Here is a 20829-nt window from a genome sequence, read left to right as displayed (position 1 = left end):
GATCTGGGTTCGGTTCCTGCTAAGGGCACGTACCTCGGTTACAGTTTATCCCCAGCCCCGGTTGGGGTTGTGTGGGTGGCAGACAGTCGATGTCTCTCTCTCTCTCTCTCTCTTCCTGCCTCTCTCCCTCCCACTGTATCTGAGAGAACATCGATTGTCTGCCTCCTGCATGCCCCCCACTGGGGATTGGGCCCACAACCTGGGCATGTGCCCTGACCAGGAATCAAACCAGGACCTCTTGGTGCATGGGTTGACACTCAACCACTGACCTACACCAGCCAGGCAAGGATTTCTTATATAGATTTGACATACTTCTTTTTAAATTTAAACTGAAACACTTTTTTATCATTGGGAGCCCTACAAATTAATATTTCAGGAAATAATCTTGCCACACCTTCAGTGGTTCCTTTTGCCTCTAGAAGTAAATCTAAATTACTTAGCCTTCCATTCAGGGCTTTCCACATCAGGTTTAAACCCTATTTTTGACATGTTTTTTACTGTAGCTTCTCCCCTCGAGTGAGCTCTGCCCTTCTTTGCCTCTCCAGTTGGGCGCATCCATCTCCCGCTCCCTGCACCTCTGCCCGTCCAAAGGGGTTTTCTTCCTGAACTTCCTCCCCACTCTGACTACTACAATTAGAAATGACCTCTCTCCTCTTTGACCCCAACCATTTATTGTATGTGCCATTTAGCTGGTAACTAATCCAATATTATCTGGTGACAACTTTTGTATTCTTAAAATGAATTGCCCTTTATCTCTTGTGTGGTTGCAAAATTAACTGTTTGCTGGTGTGTCTTGTTTCCCCAACTAGCCTGTGAGGCGGTGGGGAGAGGGAGCCTGCCTCGTGCTCCCCTCGGCCTTAGAGTGGGCCTTCACATGGCAATGGTAGCCTGGTGATGTTAACAGTGGTAGTTCACACGTACCGCAAGCTTTCTGTTTCTAAGCCAGGTACTGTTTTTAAGCACTTCCCATGTATGAACTCACATATGAGTGGATACGTTACGAGTTTTGGTACTGTGGGTTTACTTGGTCTCAAACCAAACCTTTGAAGGGGAATATAAAGGAAAGAGCACCCAGTCACGACACCCACACAGTAATTCTGGCTGGTCAGAGAGGAAGGTGGGTTTTCCAGGGGAAGGCCTGACATGTCGGGAGGAATGAGGATGGCCACAGCCTGGGAAGGAGAGGAGAGAAAGAGATGGGAATGGAGAGGCCCTGCGTTTGGTGGCAGCAGAAGCTGAGTGGCTGAGTCAGGCTATGCTGGTGGACTTGTCTCTGTCGCTGTACTGGCAGGGTCAGGGCTCTGGAAGTAAAGCCTGGCGGCAGGGCCTTGCTGAGGCCTCCTTTCCATCAGCAGGTCCCTGCGGAGGGGCCCAAGTCCCCCGGGGACAGTAGGCCCAGTGCATGGCCACCTCCCGGGCCTGTCTGAACCACCAGGGTTCCCGCCCAGCTGGCTCCGGGCCACCCGCCTCTCCTGCGCTTGGAAGGCCCCTGATGAGCACCTGGGCCCTGCTGGGAGTGAATGTGCTGAGTGTGCCGATACGGAGCAGCCAGAGCCCGTGAGCTAATGGAAACGAATCCCCACCCCTGGGCCTTTTTTCTTTTTGAGATCATCATTAGCCTCTTGGAATCTTTCCTGTGTCTCCACACTGCAGAGTGTTTCAGGGTGCTGGAGTTCTGGGCAGTTTCACCCCAGCCTTCAAGTCAAAAGAGGCCTGGACACTGGACGCCTGCCTGAGCGCCAGAGCTGTGCCTCCAACACTTTGGGGCTCAGGAGGCATCATTCGTGTCTTGGGAACAGGGGAGATCTGCAGTGATTTATGTGGCAGCCCAGCAGCCAAGAATTAAATCCCATGCACCCAGCTAGATGTACTGTTATACTTTGCTAGACAACTGGGTCTCGGCCCCCACGCAATGAAATGTTTGATTCTTAAAGACCGGAGATGGAGAGAGAAGAAAGGACTTCAGTGTTTTGAGACGCTCACCGCTAAAGGGGCTAAACAAGTCAGCCCCTTGGTCAAAGCTCCACAACCGATTGGAGGACCAGCCTCTTACAGAGCAGGTCTGGTTTCTAGGGGCGGCTCCGTGGGGCTGCGCTGACTCTGTTGAATCCAGACACGCCCCAGAATGTTTGCACTGGACGTGCTTTCCATCCGGTGCATCATCAGCATTTCAGTTGCGTCGTCCTGAAGCAGTCAAGTGGTTTAATTTGCTGCCAGCAAAAGAGTAAGGGGGCTTTTCCCACGGAAACTTTGCCCAGGGGCCTAGGAGGAATGAATGTCATTTCAATTTTATATTTATTTGAGATGTGTATAGTCAGTAGTGGAATTTTCCTTTTCTTGGAAGTCTTATTGCGAAGGCTGCCATTGAATTCTTTATGTATGACTCCAGCGCTCGTCATATTTATAATGGAGCATGTCTGCCTCTAGGATAGGAGCTGTCCTTCTTGTCCTTGAATTCCCCACCTCCACCCGGGGCCTGGCGCCTAGTGGGTGTGCAGTAAACATCTGCTGAATGAATGAACAAACGAAGAAAGGGCCGAGCTCCTCACACTAAAATAGCCTTGCCGAAGGAAGGAATTTGATGCTGTGAGCCTCAGGAACTGCCAGGATTATACCCTCGAGGAGGTGCTGACTAGACTTCTCTTTCTGTTGTTAAGTCAGATATTTAATAATTTAAGAAGCCAGCCCTTCCACAGTTTGGGCTCAGCTGAGCAGACATTGAGCCTGCTCCCGAGGCTGACACTCCCTGCTGGCTGGGCTGCTCTGAGTCTTCCCTGGCTGCCACTGACCCTCGGGCATCCTCCGTGGCCCCAGGCCCAGCCTGCCTGGACTCTTCACCCAAAGTGCCCAGAAGCCAATTGCCACACACAGTTCACTCAAAAGAGCAAAAGGAGGGTTCTCTCCCCCTCCTGCCTTCTCTCCCTGTTTCTGTCATCCTACCTCTCTCTCTCCTCCCCATGCTTGCTTCTTGCCCAGCCTCTGTCCTCCCTCCAGCATCGTGTTCAAGCTTCCCAGCCCCAACCGGACAGGTTGACAGAGGTGCTGAAAGGTACCCCACCTGAACTGCTACAATGTGGCCCAGAAGCCAGGTTTGGCTGATGCCGATTTAGGATTAGGGGATGGGAGTCACGTCAGCTTCCCAGGTCTAAAGATGGAGAGCCCCCGCCTGCCATTCGAGGGGTAAAGAGATGGTCGTGGTTAGCCCTCAGCCCAAGCCTGTGTCGTTCCTAATCCCGTGTGGGTCATAGATTCCACGTAGTCTCGCTGTTTCCTTGTCCATCGTTCCGGTCTCCCTGCCCGGAGCACCCTGAAAACAGGTGATTTGTTTTACCTTCATGTGGCTTCAGCGAGCACAGGTCTGCCCCCGACAGGAGCTCACCCACAATACAGCTATGGAGGACTGAGCTCAGGGAGCCTGCAGCCTTGCAGGAGACACAGACTTTAAACCAGTGCAAGTGTGACAGGAAACAGGAGAAATGCAAACACAGGGTCGAGGCACACAAGGGGAGACCTGACCTAGGCGCAGGGTTGGGAGAAACCTTACGGAGAAGAATCATTTACACAGACTCCTAAAGGATCAGTGGGTTTAGGTGAAAGGGTGGGGTGAGAAAGGGGTCAAGAGAGACCATTGCGGCAGAGGGGGTATTTGCTGAATGGGTGGATTGGTGAGGCCGGCACTGAAATCTGAGCTCACTGACACGGTGGTGCAGAGTATTCTGACTGGCGCGGGAATCATGGCTGAAGGAGGGGGTCTCGATACTGTGCATAGACTGTGATAGTGGAAGGAAGTCCTCTCAGCATTGCCCCTGTCGTGGCACCTGGGCCCGTGTTGCCCAAAGGCTGTGCTCTGATCACAGATGCTCCCAGGAGGGGTGTGGAATAGATACGTCACCCTCCTTTGTCAGAGATGGGGGACCTGGGATTCAGAGAAAACCCTTTGACTCCATGTCACTGCACACTGACCTTTCGCACCTTGGGAGCCTAACCCAGGACGCTTGTCCCCACCCAGATGAGCGAGAAGTTGTTCAGAAGAAGACCTTCACGAAATGGGTGAACTCACACCTGGCTCGCGTGTCCTGTCGCATCACTGACCTCTACAAAGACCTGCGGGATGGACGCATGCTCATCAAGCTGCTGGAGGTGCTCTCTGGAGAGATGCTGGTAAAGCTCCTGGCTGCGCTGTGGCCCCTCCCTGGGCCCTGTGGCTGCGGCCATCCCCCTTATCAGGAAAGACAGGGTCTGGGGTATCTCCAGTTCTCCTGGTCCTCCAGGTTTCTCCCTATTCTTTTGGGAGGTTCTAATACATGATGTGAGGTGTCCCTGTGTCTGACTAGGTTCTCTGACCTGTTCTCAGAACTTGTTGTCATCTCTGGCCTCTCCCAGCCTTCGTGCTTCTCCCAGAAGCCACGCAGAGCTCTTGACGGTCTCCACGTGGGATCTGGGCATCTGTGGCTGGTTAGCAATGGCCCCCTCAGCCTCCTTGCACAGGCTGAGATATGTGGACTGATGGATTTCTGCTACCCAGCTGGAGGATTGTGCATCCTTCTTGGAACCAAGAGAAAGTGTGGGACACACTGTCTTGTGTGTTCTGCTGCTCTTGCGAATGGAAGTTTACTGCAGGCCTCTCAGGTGTAACCCTCCAGCAATAATGTTGCCCCCGAAGGAGAACCAGGTTAAGGTTCATGTTTTGCTCACTTTCATTGTGACTTTGGGCCTGTCAGGCCAGACCTTCTTTGCCTCATTTTCCCCAAGTATAAACGGGGGGAAGGATACCTGTGCCTAATGCAGTCATCTAAGATCCTCGGGGTCTGAATGAAAAGGTCACTTTTTCAACTTCAGGCTAAGTTCTTACCCTGCACTGAAAGCCCACTCATGAGAATTACCACTGGGACCCCTCAGATGATGAGGTTACCCATCAGTGGTGGTCCCCTTGAGTTTTGGCTAGGACCTTTGGGGGATGGGCGGGAGGAGGTTGGATGCTGGGGTGGACCCATTATCAGTCACCAAACTGAAAGCCATTCTTGTCACCAACCAGCAGTAAATAGTCATTATTACTGTGCCTGGCACATAGTAAGTGCTCAACTAGCAGCTCTGTTCCTGTGTTTGAATACTGTTTATCACCCACTAGGAAAGCTTTGTTTAGTCCTGGGCTCAGTGTTGATGTAGCCCGATTGCAGGGTGCTTGGGGGAAGGAACGTCTGAACTTTGCTGAAAGAGTGGGATTGGAGAGTGTCAGGGAGAGAGTGTGCGAAGGGGAGCTGAGCCAGGAGGGTGGAGGGTGGATGCTGATGGTGGGAGCTGGTCCAGGCTGCACCCGGCTCTGTGGTCACTGAGGTCCCTCCATGCCCACGGGGCCACTGCTGTCCCCCAGCCAAAGCCCACGAAGGGGAAGATGCGCATCCACTGCCTGGAGAACGTGGACAAGGCCCTGCAGTTCCTCAAGGAGCAGCGGGTGCACCTGGAGAACATGGGCTCCCACGACATCGTGGACGGCAACCACCGCCTGGTCCTGGGCCTCATCTGGACCATTATCCTTCGCTTCCAGGTGGGTTCCCGGAGGGCAGAGGGGGTGGAGGGCCAGACAGGGTTTGGGAAGCTTATGAAATGGTGACGGAAGTGTGCATGTTTGTGCACATTCTGGAAGGCTAGGAAGCTGTCCTATGGGGAAATGCTGGTAGGAAGCAGTGACCATCCTCTGCATCACCAGACTGCTGCAGCGCAGGGCGAGCTGTTCCGTCAGCAATGTGGTCTTTCAAGGGAGAAGACAGCATTTAGTAGCTGGGCTGAGATCTGGCTTGAAGATATTCTTTTTGTCTTCTTGTCCCCATGTGTGTAACTTTTTGGTTTTGACATAATTCGATTCAAAAATTACAAAAACAGGACAGAAGATCTGCTCTACATGTTTCGGTCAGAAACTTCCGTCTTCCCACCCTGAAATTCAAGGCTCATTATTTGTAAGAACATTTAGAAAGCACGAGGGAAGGCAGCAGGGTCTTCACTGCTGGTGTGGGGACGGAAAGAGCCCAGGCGGAGGAGGGGGGAGCAGAGGAAAGGAAGCCAGAGCACACAGCTTGCAGACTGGGGATCTCGTCCAAGTGGTCTTGGGTGTCCCATCCACCTGCGTGGGTGTGTGATGCAACAGTAACAACGACAGGACTGGGAAGAATGAAAAGGCAAGAGAAGCCCCTGATCCAAACCCAATACGTCCAGCGTTAGCGCTGCTCCTGGCCTTGCAGGGTGTGTTCCTCCAATCAGGGAATCGTGTTCTTCTCAGCATCCCACCAGAGATAGCAAGGTAGAGCCTCTCACTGAGGGAGGAAAACAGGCCACAGGGACCCAGGGTCTCTGGCGGTGGTGTTGCTGCAGGGCTGGCGAGGCAGATGGATGCCAGGGAAGAGGAGAGAGGGAAGGAGCCCCACACACAGGGAGAGCAGGTTGGCACTTAGCCAGGTGCAAATCGAATTCAGCTTCCTCTTGTTCCTTCACCCCCAGATTCAGGACATCGTTGTCCAGACTCAGGAAGGTCGGGAGACACGCTCAGCCAAGGATGCATTGCTGTTATGGTGTCAGATGAAGACGGCAGGGTATGCCCTGGGAACCAGCCGCTACCACCACTCCCCACCTACCTGCTCCCCTGAGCACTGTCGTCCCCAAGAGACAGAACACCATCGCCCAAACTATAGCAGCTTCGGAGTAACTGATGCACAGTCTATCCTGACCTAATTCTTTAGGGCCTGGAACACAAGATTCCTTTCCAAAGCTTTCCAAAGCTGCCTGGGTCAGACCTTGGGGTCTGCTGGGTGTATGAGTCTTTAGGGCCCGAATTATGGGGGAGCCTCTTGCTGTGGCTTTATGCCTGCCCACAGGCTTGAGGAGAGACAGGCCCATTCCTCTCCTGGTGTACTGGCCCCTCCCTCAGTTCATATACTTGTTTGGGACCCGAAAAGAATCTATTCCTTAGGTCTTAATGTTTCTCTTGGATGCAGCTACCCCCACGTCAACGTCACCAACTTCACCTCCAGTTGGAAGGATGGCCTGGCCTTCAATGCCCTGATACACAAGCACCGGTAAGAGGGGGAGAGACCTGTGGGGACGAGGCAGAACCTGCGGGTGTTCAGGTGCTTGCACTCAGCATGTGCATTGCTGTTCAAGCTCCTCAAGAGTGTCGCCTCCGCTGGTCCTTCTCTCGCCCTCAGCAGCCCTGCTTCCCTTCGGTGCCCACTGCTACCTGCCCCGCCCGCAGGGGCTCACCGCGGGTCACCCTGCTCCCAAATCCGCCTTTCGCTCGTCCTGCCCACCCACCCCGCTCCGTCTGCTTGGGGTCTTTGCATCACCTCCCCGCACTTGCCCAGGGTCTTGGCACCCCGCCAGGGCTGCCTTGTGGGTCGGGATGCTGCAGCCACCGGTCCCTTCTGACAGTCTGGCTTTGCCCTCAGGCCTGACCTGATCGACTTTGACAAGCTGAAGGACTCCAATGCCCGACACAACCTGGAGCACGCATTCAACGTGGCCGAGCGTCAGCTAGGCATTATCCCGCTCCTCGACCCCGAAGGTGAGTGGCTCCCATTCCCGCCTTAGCTGCGGCAGAGGGAGATGGTGCTGGTGGTGCTGAGGGAGTGCCAGACGGACGGGGCGTCTGGAGGAGTCTAGGTCGGGTGCCGGGAAAGCCGCGGGTACAGCCAGGGGGTGGCGGCCAGACCAGGGCTCTGCCCAGGGCCCAGGGCAACCTTTGGGTCCTTCTTTCTTTCATAATTTGTGGTCCTAACATGGATTTCATCCTCTGGCTGAGATCTCAGGGCCATGACTCTCCCATTCTCGCCCTGCTGGTTGTCAGTTTGTGCCCACAATTGAACTTCATGCTGGAGAAACATGGAGATAAAACCTCTGAGCCGGACATTTCCAGCTTCCGGTTCAGTCCTGAGAGCACCCTTCCCCTTGCAGATGTCTTCACAGAAAACCCTGATGAGAAATCCATTATTACCTACGTGGTGGCCTTTTACCACTATTTCTCCAAGATGAAGGTGCTGGCAGTGGAGGGCAAGCGTGTCGGCAAGGTACCGCGTGTCTCGTAACCGGTGTCACCCGCTTCCCTGTTTGCCACTTTCAGGCCATGACTGGGATGCTGCCTTTCCATGAGCTGTGTGCCTGGACCCCAGCTGCAGCTGGGGGTGGGGCGGGGGAGGGGCAGACCACCCTGCCAAGGTAATGGCTCCCTGCTGAACTCCAAAGCAGGCTGATGGTCTGTCCTGAAAGCTGTCATAACCTGCAGCTCTGAGCCCATCGTCCACCTGCAGTCCATGTCTCCTGAATATTCCCACAGGAACAAAACAGGCTTTTATTTGTTGGCTTATTGTGGTTTCAGGCCTCTTAGACCCCAATGTATACCAGGAAGCCCCCCACTGTGCAGACCCTCATGACAGACTCCTTTCCTTGCTGGGTCCTTAGCTGCTTGAGGGTGGGCTCGATTTCTCATTCATCTTTGTGTGGCTGGTGTTGAGCAAAGACAGTGCCTGGAAGCCTTTAATTCCTAATATGCATCGAAAAACAAACAAGATTTGGCCCCTCTAGTGGCTCGGGTCCTGGCAGAGAGTGCTGACCGGTCTTTTATAGGGCTAGGGGAAGAGGAGGGAACTCCTGGACACAGGCAGGGCCAGCTGCCTGCTGAGGTTGCCAGTGCTCCTCCGGGACATTCCTTCTGCCTTAGCCACAGCCTTGGGCTCAGGAACAGACAGCATAGAAGACTCCAGGCTTGAGGGAAGGAAGACCACCTCAACTGAGGTCCTCACTGATGGCATCCTCGCTCTTCTGACGAGGGTGAGTAATCAGGTGATTCCCTAGGTGATCGACCATGCCATTGAGACAGAGAAGATGATTGAAAAGTACAGCGGGCTAGCCTCGGACCTGCTCACCTGGATCGAGCAGACCATCACAGTCCTGAACAGCCGCAAATTTGCCAACTCCCTGACGGGCGTCCAGCAGCAGCTGCAGGCCTTCAGCACCTACCGCACTGTGGAGAAGCCGCCCAAGTAAGGCCCTGGCACCTTGGAGGGAGGGTGGGAGTCAGTGGCTGAGAAGCCAGCTGCCTAACGGTAGAGCCAGGCCCTGGGCCTTGAGCGTATGTGGGCGGCGTATTCCAGAGGCTAGAGCTTTGCACCCGTCGCCCACTTCGTCCCCTCCTGGCCTCCCTGCTCCCAGGCCATCAGCCTGTAGGAAGGGGGCATCGAGGAGTAACCTCCAAGTCATAGCCAAGAAGGTAGTTTCCCAGATCCCTGGGGGGAGCAGCAGTGAAATCTCAGGCTTCTGCGTCTCTTCGAAGAACCTGCGCTGGAAAGTTCCTTTCTCACCTGTGCACTGAGCTTCGGGTTTACAGCACTTTCTGGCAATGACCGCTGTATTCTAAGCTCCAGAGCTCTGTGTGTGGCCTTGTTGATCACCAAGTACATCCTTCTTTTTCCCTCCCATCTGTCACTGCTCATGAGCAGAGCACGGAGGCTGCCTCGTCGGAACTTCTGTTTCACAGCCTGGGTGCATGCACACGCGTGTGCACAGGCACACACAATGCATGTACTTGTACATACACACACACATGAAAACAGGTGCATACAGACACAGGCATTCCAGCTCACCTGCTGTTAGCTTGCCTAGACCTCCTGAAACAGATTTCCAGCTCATCAGTGGTACCCTCTGCCTGTTCCTCCTCCTCTCATCTTCCACACTCTTCATTCATGACTCTCAAACAGGGAGATGAGGCACGGAGTCTAGAGTGTATTATAAGTATCTGATTTCTGGTCTGACACTAACCCGCTCTAAAATTCCTGAATTCAGTAACATCTCCTGTGAGTCCACCAGGCTCTGCACACAGGGGTGATGTCTCTTGGATGTGTAGACCGTGCTCAGGGCCACAATCCTCTTAAAGTGCCTGCGAGCAGTCAGTCCTATTAGGCTGGCCTCAGCTTGGGACCTTGCTTATAGCTACCTGCCCTCACCTGCCAGGTGGAGGGTGTAGAAGTGGGTAGATCCTTGAATAAGTGCAGAAATGTGCAAGTACCCTGGAGTTGGACCGGGAGTTCCAAGCATCATTCTGCTGTCAGTTCTCACCTCCTACACCTACACCCTCCCAGAACCCAGCCAGCCTTTGCTGCCCCCTTGGAAGCATCTGGCCTTTGGGACTTGTCAGGTGAGCCAGCTCATTAGGACTTAGGTGATCATTGCTTTCAGTACAATGTGGTCTTAAGTGGATAATGCTGCTTTTATGGATTTATTGACTCACTCGATAAAAACTGTCTGAAGAGCTAGTCAGAAGCCTCCCTCATTTGCTGAAGAGGGGAGAGTTTCTTTGTATCGATTGGTAAAACTTGATAGCTCCAGGAATTCCCAGGCTGCTCCAGTTAGCCACTCCCCCGGGGGAGCAGATGAGACCCAAATGCTGCAGTAGCCTTGTGCCGTCTCCGGTTTGTACTGTGAAGACTCGAGCCCCATTAGATTTCCTGATGAGTGTGGTAGATGCTTTAACGGGTAGCAGGCCTGTAGTTATCCTTTTTACTTTTTGTTTTTGAAGGAGATACGCTTTGCCATCCATCTCCAAGTTACTGGGGTTCCGTGCTGACTTCATTTTGGCTGTGGGATCTCTACACGGTTCTCCCTGACTCTGTTTCCTCAACAGGTTTCAGGAGAAGGGGAATCTGGAAGTCTTGCTTTTTACCATCCAGTCCCGGATGAGAGCCAACAATCAGAAAGTGTACACGCCCCATGATGGGAAACTAGTGTCTGACATCAACCGGGTACAGTAGCATTTCCCATTACATCTTGCCAGTGACTTGACTGAGTTCTCGACAAGGGCACAGGGAATGGTCACTGGACAGGGTCAAGCCAAGCCACTCTCTGGCGTTGTTAGCTACACGTGCTGGCGGTTTTGGGGTGCTATCTGAACCTAATTCTGAGAGGTCAACTCCGCCCACAGTCCTTCAGTTCGGCCCGCTGTTCAGATGCTCAGAATCCATTTTGGGATCCAGTTATTATAGTCTGGTCTCTACTGAACACTGAATTTCTTTAAGTATGGAATATTAACTACTTATAACAGAAGGAAACACCTTCTAATAGGTGTTTAGATGCTTAAAACCCCTGGAAATTCGAGTAGAATGGAAGTAGCCATTTACAGTACCCCCATACAGGCACATGATGTTCTGTTAGGCCAGGAGTCCAAGGCAGGTTTCGGGGAAGAGGGAGCTGAGAGATCATCACCAGGGCTCCTCGAATCTTTGGTGGGCCCACACATGAAAGCCAAAGGCTCTACCTACATTCCTGGAACCACTCGGTGTTGGGCGTAAGAGATGGAACCCCCAAACCCAGGCGTTCCTCGTGTGCCCAGGAACCCTCCTCTGTCCCCCGTGCAGGCCTGGGAGAGCCTGGAGGAAGCGGAGTACCAGCGGGAGCTGGCCCTGAGAAATGAGCTCATTCGGCAGGAGAAGCTGGAGCAGCTGGCCCGGCGCTTTGACCGGAAGGCTGCGATGAGGGAGACGTGGCTCAGCGAAAACCAGCGCCTCGTGGTCCAGGTGACGGGGGACACGCTTGGGAGTGGCGGGTGGGGGGGGTGCATTCCAGAACCCCCGGAAGTCCGCTGGGCTGGAGCCGAGCTGGCCTCTCCGTGGCCATGGATAAGCGTCTCCACAGGCCTGGCAGCCCTGCTCCCCGGATTGGGTGGGTCAAGGGTCGCGCCTGAGGAAGAACTCTGCAGGGTTTAAGTCTCACTTTTATCCCTGGCTGATTTGGCTCAGCAGTTAGAGCATTGGCCCAGAGTCATGGGTTCAATTCCTGGTCAAGGGCACGTACCTGGGTTGCAGGTTTGATCCTTGGCCCCAGTCAGGGTCATGCGGAAGGCAGCCAATTGATGTGTCCCTCTCATGACAATGTCTCCCCCCACACACTTCTTCCCTCCTTCCCTCACTCCCTTCCACTCTATCTAAAAATCAATGGGAAAATATCCCTGGGTGAGGATTAACAACAAAAAAAGTCTCATTTTTAGGGAAACAGTTTCACCATCCAAAAATGGCCCCTGAAGCTGTCATCAACAAAAACTGGGCTCGAGTTGACATTAAACAGTGGTCCTCTGGGGACATGATGAAAGCGTGCACCTTGTGTGTGGCCGGCGTGCCTTTGGGCTCTGTCCTCTCAGCCGGGTTATATTTCACGAGTTAAAAATTGACCCAGGGCCAACTGTCCGCGACAGCATCTCTTCCTTCCCACTTGGAGCTTGGAAACAAATTAAGTTTCATCCAGAAAGGGAAAAGCACATGTTCTGAGAGAATTGGAGAGTGCCTATGCACCCCAAGTCATCTATTTACAGATGTGTGGTCCCCAGAATGGGGCAGGTGCACTCAAGGCACATGGAGGTGCCCGTGGGTGGGGACGGGACTCTGTTAGTAACATAGCCCAGCATACCCACACGTAGGCACAGGGAGTACAGTCTTGAGCTTCTTTTACAGATTCTTGTGAGACATTCATTGGCTCTGATACAATAGGCTGAAGAAGATAGCACAACTAAGTCCTTGGGAATGGCCTGTCCCACCCAACAGATTTTCCAAAGACCTGCTGTTTCTCTGCACTTGGGGACTAACGCAGGAGAGCCTGACTGAGCTGCCTGTTTTTCTCTCTGGGGGGCAGGATAACTTCGGGTACGACCTGGCAGCTGTGGAGGCCGCCAAGAAGAAGCACGAGGCCATCGAGACCGACACAGCCGCCTACGAGGAGCGGGTGAGGGCCCTGGAGGACCTGGCCCAGGAGCTGGAGAAGGAGAATTACCATGACCAGAAGCGCATCTCGGCCCGCAAGGACAACATCCTGCGCCTGTGGAACTACCTGCAGGAGCTGCTGAGGTCGCGGCGCCAGAGACTCGAGATGACCCTGGCGCTGCAGAAGCTCTTCCAGGACATGCTGCACAGCATCGACTGGATGGACGAGATCAAGGTGGGCCCGGGGCTGCCCATCCCCCACACCACCCCGCAGGCCTCGTGCTCGCCCTGCAGTTAGCATATGCTTCCTTAGAAACCCCCAGCCAGTCACTCTGAATCAGAATGGAGAAACTGAGGCGACCCAGTGTCTGGCTACATCTGCCGGTCAACTGCTTGGCTTACTGTGTTCCAGACAAGTCACTAACCCACGTCTGCTCTGTCCCCGTGATCAAGAAATCTTGGGTTCACAGCAGCACAGGCACCAATCTGCAGGGCCTAGAGAGACACATTAATCAGGAGCCTGGAGAATCCAGATGTGCCAGGAAGTCCGAATCTCCTCTGCTGTGCTCTCAGCTTAGCACAAACATCAGAGTGACCTTGGCACTTTCTAAATATACATGCCCAGGCCTCAAACCTGGGGCAGGTGCAGAAGAGTGAGTGAGGGCCTCGGGCTTATGGAAGGAGGTCCAAGAATGATTCTGATGCGCACCCCCATAGGAACTCCTGCTCTGTGACCCCTTCCCTGCCAAGCAGCAGCTATTGTCCAGCTGCACTGACTCCCCCATCCCAGATACCATGGACACCCCCTTTGGAGGGGTCTCTTCTCCTGGCGTGTAGGTCTCTTCACCTCTCCCCGTTTCCTCCACCCCGTCTGTCCTCTCTGCCAGGCTCACCTCTTGTCTGCCGAGTTTGGGAAGCACTTGTTGGAGGTTGAAGACTTGCTACAGAAGCACAAGCTGATGGAGGCTGACATCGCCATCCAAGGAGACAAAGTGAAGGCCATCACCGCATCCACCCTGCAGTTCACTGAGGAGGAAGGTGAGAACTGGGATGGCTCCCTGTTGAGGCCTCAAAAGCCAGGGCAGCATCCTCTGGCTCAGCACCCCAGTGCCCCAGCGCCCCAGCTTGAACACATCTCCTGCCTTTGGAATTCTGCTTCTTTTTTTTTTTTTAATTTTTTTTTTTTTTATCCTCACCTGAGGACATTTTTCTATTTTTTGTTCAGGTAGAGTGGGAGGGAGGGAGGGAGGGAGAGAGAGAGAGAGAGAGAGAGAGAAAGAGAGAAACATCGACGTGAAAGGGACGCATCGAGTGGCTGCCACCTGCACGACCAACCAGGGCCGGGGACAAACTGCAACCGAGGAGGTACGTGCCCTTAGCGGGAACCGAACCAGGGTCTCTCCGGACCGCAGGCCGACGCTCTGACCGCTGAGCCAAACCGGCCAGGGCAGAATTCTGCTTCTTTCATTAACTAATTGTGCCAGAAAGAACCTTGAGAGATTGCAGAACTCTCCAGAGACCAGGCAACTGCTTTGGTGGTCTGTGATCAGAAGGTGTTTATAAGCACCAATAAGGCATCATCCTTCTATCATCTCTGCTGCTTGAAGTTACAGCAGAGACCATTTAGATTCACAGCTTCGGGTCCTAAATAGGAGAGCCTGTTGCATCCTTGAAGAATCGTCTTGAAATTTGTGTCTAGGCTTTTTACAAGATACATTCCCGTAGTATATTTCTGTTGAGAGTTGACCCAACTTTTCACCTCCCTTATCTCTGAAAGTCTACTGGGAACTAATAATTAAGAACCTGCCCTGCTCTCTGAGCAACTGAGAGCCCCTGCGCCCCGTCCCAGAGCTCCCGTGAGAGGGCAGGTTCTAGGTCGTGTGGTTGTAGCCCGGCCACGGACCTGAAGCTCGCCCATCAAAGAAGCCCTTCCCCTCTCACCGCCCCTCCTCCCGTTCCTTCCAGGGTACCAGCCTTGTGATCCCCAGGTCATCCAGGACCGCGTCAGCCACCTGGAGCAGTGCTTTGAGGAGCTGAGCCACATGGCAGCCGGCCGGAAGGCCCAGCTGGAGCAGTCCAAGCGGCTCTGGAAGTTCTTCTGGGAGATGGATGAGGCCGAGAGCTGGATCAAGGAGAAGGAGCAGATCTACTCCTCCCTGGACTACGGCAAGGACCTGACCAGCGTGCTCATCCTGCAGCGCAAACACAAGGCCTTCGAGGACGAGCTCCGCGGGCTGGACGCCCACCTGGACCAAATCTTCCAGGAGGCCGAGGGCATGGTCGCGCGCAAGCAGTTTGGGCACCCGCAGATCGAGGCCCGGATCAAGGAGGTGTCCGCCCAGTGGGACCAGCTGAAGGAGCTGGCTGCCTTCCGGAAGAAGAACCTCCAGGACGCTGAGAACTTCTTCCAGTTCCAGGGCGATGCGGATGACCTGAAGGCCTGGCTGCAAGATGCTCACAAGCTGCTCTCGGGCGAAGATGTGGGGCAGGACGAAGGGGCCACACGGGCCCTGGGGAAGAAGCACAAGGACTTCCTGGAAGAGCTGGAGGAGAGCCGGGCGGTGATGGAGCATCTGGAACAGCAGGCCCAGGGCTTCCCCCAAGAGTTTCGGGATTCCCCAGATGTGACCAATCGGCTGCAGGTCCTCCGGGAGCTCTACCAGCAAGTGGTGGCTCAGGCAGACCTGCGTCGGCAGAAGCTGCAGGATGCCCTGGACCTGTACACAGTGTTTGGGGAGACGGATGCCTGTGAGCTGTGGATGGGCGAGAAGGAGAAGTGGCTGGCCCAGATGGAAATCCCAGACACGCTGGAGGACCTGGAGGTCGTGCAGCACAGGTCAGAGCTGGCCCTTCTCTTCCTGCCTCCCCGCACCAAGGCTCGCACCCCCCCTCCGCGGGGTGAGGGCACAGCCTCTAGATCAGCCAGGATCTCTGAGACGCCGGGGGTGCCCTTGATTGCAGAGGCCAGGCACCAGGCGTCACGGGCTCTAATTGGTCTCTGTGGCTTTGGGTACTTCACCCCTTCCTCAAAATAAACAGAGGGGCTCCTTCCATTCCAGTTATTCAATTACTTGTCAGCTGTAGCAGCCTCGGTTGAAATGAATTATATGCTGAACCCCTGACACGTAACGCAGACGAAAGTAGAGCTGATCTGATTAAGGGGCTGAGAGGCTGGGACCCACCAGCTCTAGCTTTCCGTGGCAGTCGGGAAGCCACAGAGCCCAGAGAAGCCACAGAGAGCAGTTAAACTGCTGGCCTGCGAGGCCACTCCCGCTGCCGGCACTCGGATCCCAGCGGCACTCAGCACGGGAGGCCTGAGTGCATCCCGAGGACAGAATCGGGGAGTGGAGCAGGAGGAGAGGCCACTCCCTGGAAACCGCTGAGGTGGTCCCACACTGATGCTGGAGAGACCTGGGCTCTTATCCCAGAGGGGTCAGTTTTTATAACCACACAGCTCCCTCCCCACAGCAGCTGTCCCTTCTACCCAGGGACTGAGCATCTGACTGGGGAGTAGCCTTCAGGTCAAGGTGTCAAGGCAGTGGAGTGGGGTCCTAGCAGCGACTGGGGCGGTGGAAGCAGGTGGTCCCTGTGGCGATCAACCTCCCATCACTTCACATTCCCCCGTGCCTCTCTGCTGAGCTGGTGGCCGATGTGGTAAGGAACCAGCTCTCTCCTAGCCTGGTCCAGGAGACGTCAAACCATGAAAATGGACCCCTGAGCCAGCAACTAGGGTGTGTCAGTATATCTTTCTCCCTTCTCCCCGCCCCTTACCTGTCAGATGTATTTGGGGGGCTGGGTAGCCACTGGCAGTGCGGTGCCTGCTCCACCTCACCAGTCCTCTTCTCTGTCCACATCAGGTTTGACATCCTGGACCAGGAGATGAAGACTCTGATGACTCAGATCGATGATGTGAACCTCGCTGCCAACAGCCTGGTGGAAAGTGGCCACCCACGCAGTGGGGAGGTGAAGCAGTACCAAGACCACCTGAACACCAGGTGAGGTGTGGGCAGGGCTGGGGCATCACCCTGTACCTGACACACCCCTGGGGTGTGGCCCAAAGGTCAGGACCCCTGCTCTGCACTGCCAGGTCGGTCCCCTCAGTACTCCATCTCCTTTGGTAGCAACAGAGAGGGACCTGTTCAGTGATCAGCCTGAGGAGGGAGAGAGATGTGTTCACACAGCTGCCAGTACCGTGCCCGGAGGAGGGCGCGGTGGTCCTGTGTGATGGGGCACGTTCTGAGTGTGCCATAGCTAGAATCAGGCCGTGCGGTACTCATGGCGCATTTCCCCGGACATTCCCGAGGCAGGGGAAATGCTTTATGAGAGCTCTAAGTGCTGCCCATAAAAGAAAGCTTCTGCCTGCACCAAAATGCATCATCAACCTTGAATGGATGAAGGGAAGAATTAGCAGGAAGCCTGAGCGCACTGCATGGGCAGAACAAAAAAGAGGCCCTGAGGAGCCTTTGGAGAGGGCGCTGTCAGTACAGGGCGTGACTGCCCGTGAGCCCTCAAGGGTCTCCACGGACAGAGCACAGGCCTGCGTCCTGTTTGTCACCCTGGGCCCTGCACACAGTGCCACGTGGTCACCGCCCTCCCATTGCCCCCGTCCCTTTCCCCACACTTGTTTCTGAGCCTGCTTCTGCCGGAGGCACTCTGGGAGTGTGGTTAGGGAAGAAAAGGGTCAGCACAGTGGAGACTGCCGGGGGCCCAGGCGGGGCAGGGGGAGATGGGGGAGATCCTTTGGAGCCACTAGAATAAGGCCGATTGTCTCAGCATCCAAAGATGGGGACTGCGGTTCAGGAGATGCCTCTGCAATCTGAAGTTTATGCAGAGGAGGGGCTGACTCTGCTACGCTTGAGGCTGGATGACTTCGCGGGGACATTTCCACTCTCAGATTTAATGGAAAACCATCTTACTGTTTCATCCCTCAGGTTTTCTCTCGCCTAAAGATGGCAAGGACCTGATACATTTTACCTAGGGTGGTGCATGGCTTAGGGGTCTGTGAAGATCACTCTCTGACTACAGCTCACTAAGGCAACACATATAGCTGACACGTGCTTCCTGCCTGTCTCACACGTGTGCACCCTTGTGCACACACACACCCCTGTTACCTCCAAACCCCAGACAGCCTGTGTCCTGCAAAAACACTTCCCGGTACGGAGGGCTCACCCCTTCACTGTGCAGCCCATCCCATCTCGGGCAACGCCTTTGGGTTAGAAAGTCTGATCTCTTATTGAGTGGAAATCTGCCTCCTTGCAATGTGTAGCATCGGTTCTGGCTCTGCCCTTTAGCAAAATCAAAATTTATTCTGATTCTTCTTCCATGGGCTGGCTCTTCAAATGTTTTTTAAAACAACTGTCATTCTTGACCTCCACCGACAGTCCTACCTCCATGCTTCTGCTGTCCCCTCTAGCAGTGTGTGTCCTCCTCAAACTACATTCTCCAAATCCTGCCCCTCCGCTGGGCCAGCCCAGGGTCCTCTCCTTCCCAGTGCTCCAGATAAAACATGCAGTGGTTTAGAGCATCACACTCTGCCTTGTATTATAGTTACTTTAATGCTGAAGAACTTTCCTACCAGATTATAAGCAAATGAAGAGCAGTATGTTAATGTCTTGCCCACAGTGCTTTGCATACCTACCACATTATTTTCTGAGGTTTCCTCTGTTTGGAATAGTCTTTTCTCAGATATCCACTTGGCTTACTCCCTTGTGTTATCCAGGTCTCAGCTCACAGGTCAGCTTACTGGAGCAGTCCTCTCTGACCACCCATGGAAAACATCGCGCACCTCCCACAGTCCCTCTGCCCCTATCGCGTTGCCTTGCTTCATTTATTTATTTTTGAGTGCTATCACCACTTGGTGGGTTATAGATTTATGTGTTTGTCTCTGCCCACTTGAACTAGAGCCCGTGCTTTGCTTTGTTCATTGTTGCATCCCCAGAGCCTAGAACAGTGTCTGGCATGAGGCACGTATGGTTGTGTGATAAATGCTTAGTGAATGAGGGAACAGGGACAAAACTGAAATAACTTCACCAAGCTTGGCACATGTAAGTCATCCAAATACGTATTAAATGCATAATTACCTTCCACTGTATACATTTCAATTGACCAATATCTTTATTTCATTTTATTTTTCTTTATTGATTTTAGAGAGAGAGGAAGGGAGAGAGGGAGAGAGATGGAAACATTGATGAGAGAGAACATCCATTGGCCGCCTCCTGCATGACCCCCCACCGGGGATTTTTTCTACAACCCGGGCATGTGCCCTGACCGGGAATTGAACCAGTGACCTCCTGGTGCATGGGTCAATGCTCAACCACTGAGCCACACTGGCCGGGCTGACCAACATTTTTATAATAATCTTGGGGCCAGGAACAAACCTGGACTCCCAACGTGGTCTGGCCAGTGGTGATGAGGGCAGCTCTATCAATGTCCTTCCTGTTGGAGATGGTGCAATAGGGGAAGTGGGTTTGAGAGGCAGACTAGACCCAACCCCAGCCTGCCCCGCATGCCCTCCACTTGGTGGCTGCAGTAAGACCACACGAGGAAAGGCCTGGGAAATCACCTGGGGGCCTCTTGCCTGGGGGCACAGCCAGGCCCTCAGTGGCTCCTGGACAGGCCAGGGCGTCTCAGGCACTGGAGCACGTCACTGTCATTTCACAATGGATTCAGACCAACTCAGAAAACCTTCAGCTCCTTTCGCCTGACTGCCCAGCCTCAGCACCATCTGTGTTCCAGGCATAGGATTCCCCAGAGCTCAGGGACTTCGTGGTCTAGGACGGGAGCTAAGAAATCCTTGGACTCTTGCTCTTCTCTCCAGGTGTTTCCAGCAAATCTAGACTAGCAGATGTTGTCACACCTTGGGCATGCCCACAGTGCACTTTACCCAGTCCATCCGCCTGGTCCTGTAACCTCCGTCCCCTGGGTGCTGGGGGGACCAGGATGAGTGAGATACTCAGTCTCCTTCTTGAATAGATCTGTTCATTGAGATGCAGCTCAGAGGACTGCCGTGAACCTGCCACCTCACCCCTGCCGCTCCTCACAGTCCCTTAGTCCGCGCTGCCGGATACGTGCTCTGTGCGTAATGCTTTATGCTACAGTTACTTCCTGAGCTTGTCTTACTTTCTCTCTAAGTCGTGCGCTCCGTAAGGCAATGTCTGGCCATGTCCGTATTCTCCCAAAGGCTAACATAATGCTCCTACCGTAAGACCTCACTTAACGCCATGGCTGGGATCCACAGCCTTTAGTAAAACAACTTATAGCGAAGCCAGTTTTAGCACAGGCTGATGGACATGAACAAGGTTACATTTCTGTGACATATTTCATCAGCAGTAAGACAAAACAGCATTGACCGAAAGACATTATTCGAGGACCTACTGTACCTCAAATATTCAAGAAAAACGGGTTCGATTAGCAAACGAGCATCCAGCATACTCCAAGGGCTTATGTGTTACAGTGACGCAGAATGAGTGAACCAGGCCCACGACAGTTGTCCCTAGTGGTTTGGACCCAGGTTGATGGGCGGCCCTTTAGAAAAGACTTATTAGGGCTACAGACCCTCACCAGGCCCCAGGGCATCTGCCCGACCTTTGTGTGCTTCCCAGTCTCACTCAGCTGCACTGGAGGTTAGGGTTATGTTATCCACGTTCACTGTCATCCCAGGTTATCCCCTTCCTCCTCCCTCCTCCTCTGGCTCTTCTCCACCAGGCTCTTTTCTTTAGAGCTACAGTGACTTTTCAGGCCCTGGGCACTTTGAACACGGCCAGGCATTTTCATGGTCCCTCTAGGGCAGCTGGAACCCTAGGTCCTGAAGCGGATAATGTGGGCTTTCTAGCCATTTTCAGTATTTCGGCAAATCTGGGGAAAGTGTGTGTTAGCCTGGGACCCAGCAATACACAGAGCGCAGCGGAGGGCCACGTTCCTCCGCGTGGGGTCGGAGTCGCGCCCTTGCTCCTCCTGCTGATGGGCAGACCTGACGGGCAGTGATGTCCTGGGTAAAACCAGACGAAGGCACCTTACTCACTGCAGTTGGTTGGTTGGATGGGTGGTTTTTTTAGTGTTCAGGGTCTCTGGGAAGAGACTCTGGTGGGAAATCTGGGAAGGG

At 54.0% G+C, this 20829-nt stretch overlaps 1 protein-coding gene across 2 annotated transcripts in view; it reads left to right on the top strand.

Annotated features, from left to right (window-relative positions):
- Positions 1-20829, top strand: part of SPTB (spectrin beta, erythrocytic) — a 124225-nt gene that overhangs the window by 73570 nt on the left and 29826 nt on the right. For both annotated transcript variants that reach the window (XM_036255806.1, XM_036255795.1), the window contains 13 exons: positions 4010-4161; positions 5372-5545; positions 6493-6584; positions 6987-7067; positions 7437-7552; positions 7942-8054; positions 8839-9026; positions 10664-10781; positions 11394-11552; positions 12661-12963; positions 13616-13766; positions 14694-15564; positions 16586-16723. In XM_036255806.1, the coding sequence (XP_036111699.1) occupies positions 4010-4161; positions 5372-5545; positions 6493-6584; positions 6987-7067; positions 7437-7552; positions 7942-8054; positions 8839-9026; positions 10664-10781; positions 11394-11552; positions 12661-12963; positions 13616-13766; positions 14694-15564; positions 16586-16723 (2656 nt within the window). The remainder of the gene's footprint in view (positions 1-4009; positions 4162-5371; positions 5546-6492; positions 6585-6986; positions 7068-7436; positions 7553-7941; positions 8055-8838; positions 9027-10663; positions 10782-11393; positions 11553-12660; positions 12964-13615; positions 13767-14693; positions 15565-16585; positions 16724-20829) is intronic.

Source organism: Molossus molossus, unplaced genomic scaffold (assembly GCF_014108415.1).
Source record: "Molossus molossus isolate mMolMol1 unplaced genomic scaffold, mMolMol1.p scaffold_m16_p_1, whole genome shotgun sequence".
Classification (NCBI taxonomy): domain Eukaryota; kingdom Metazoa; phylum Chordata; class Mammalia; order Chiroptera; family Molossidae; genus Molossus; species Molossus molossus.
The sequence above is the reverse complement of the archived record's forward strand: the minus strand, read 5'-3'. Positions and strand labels throughout refer to the sequence as shown.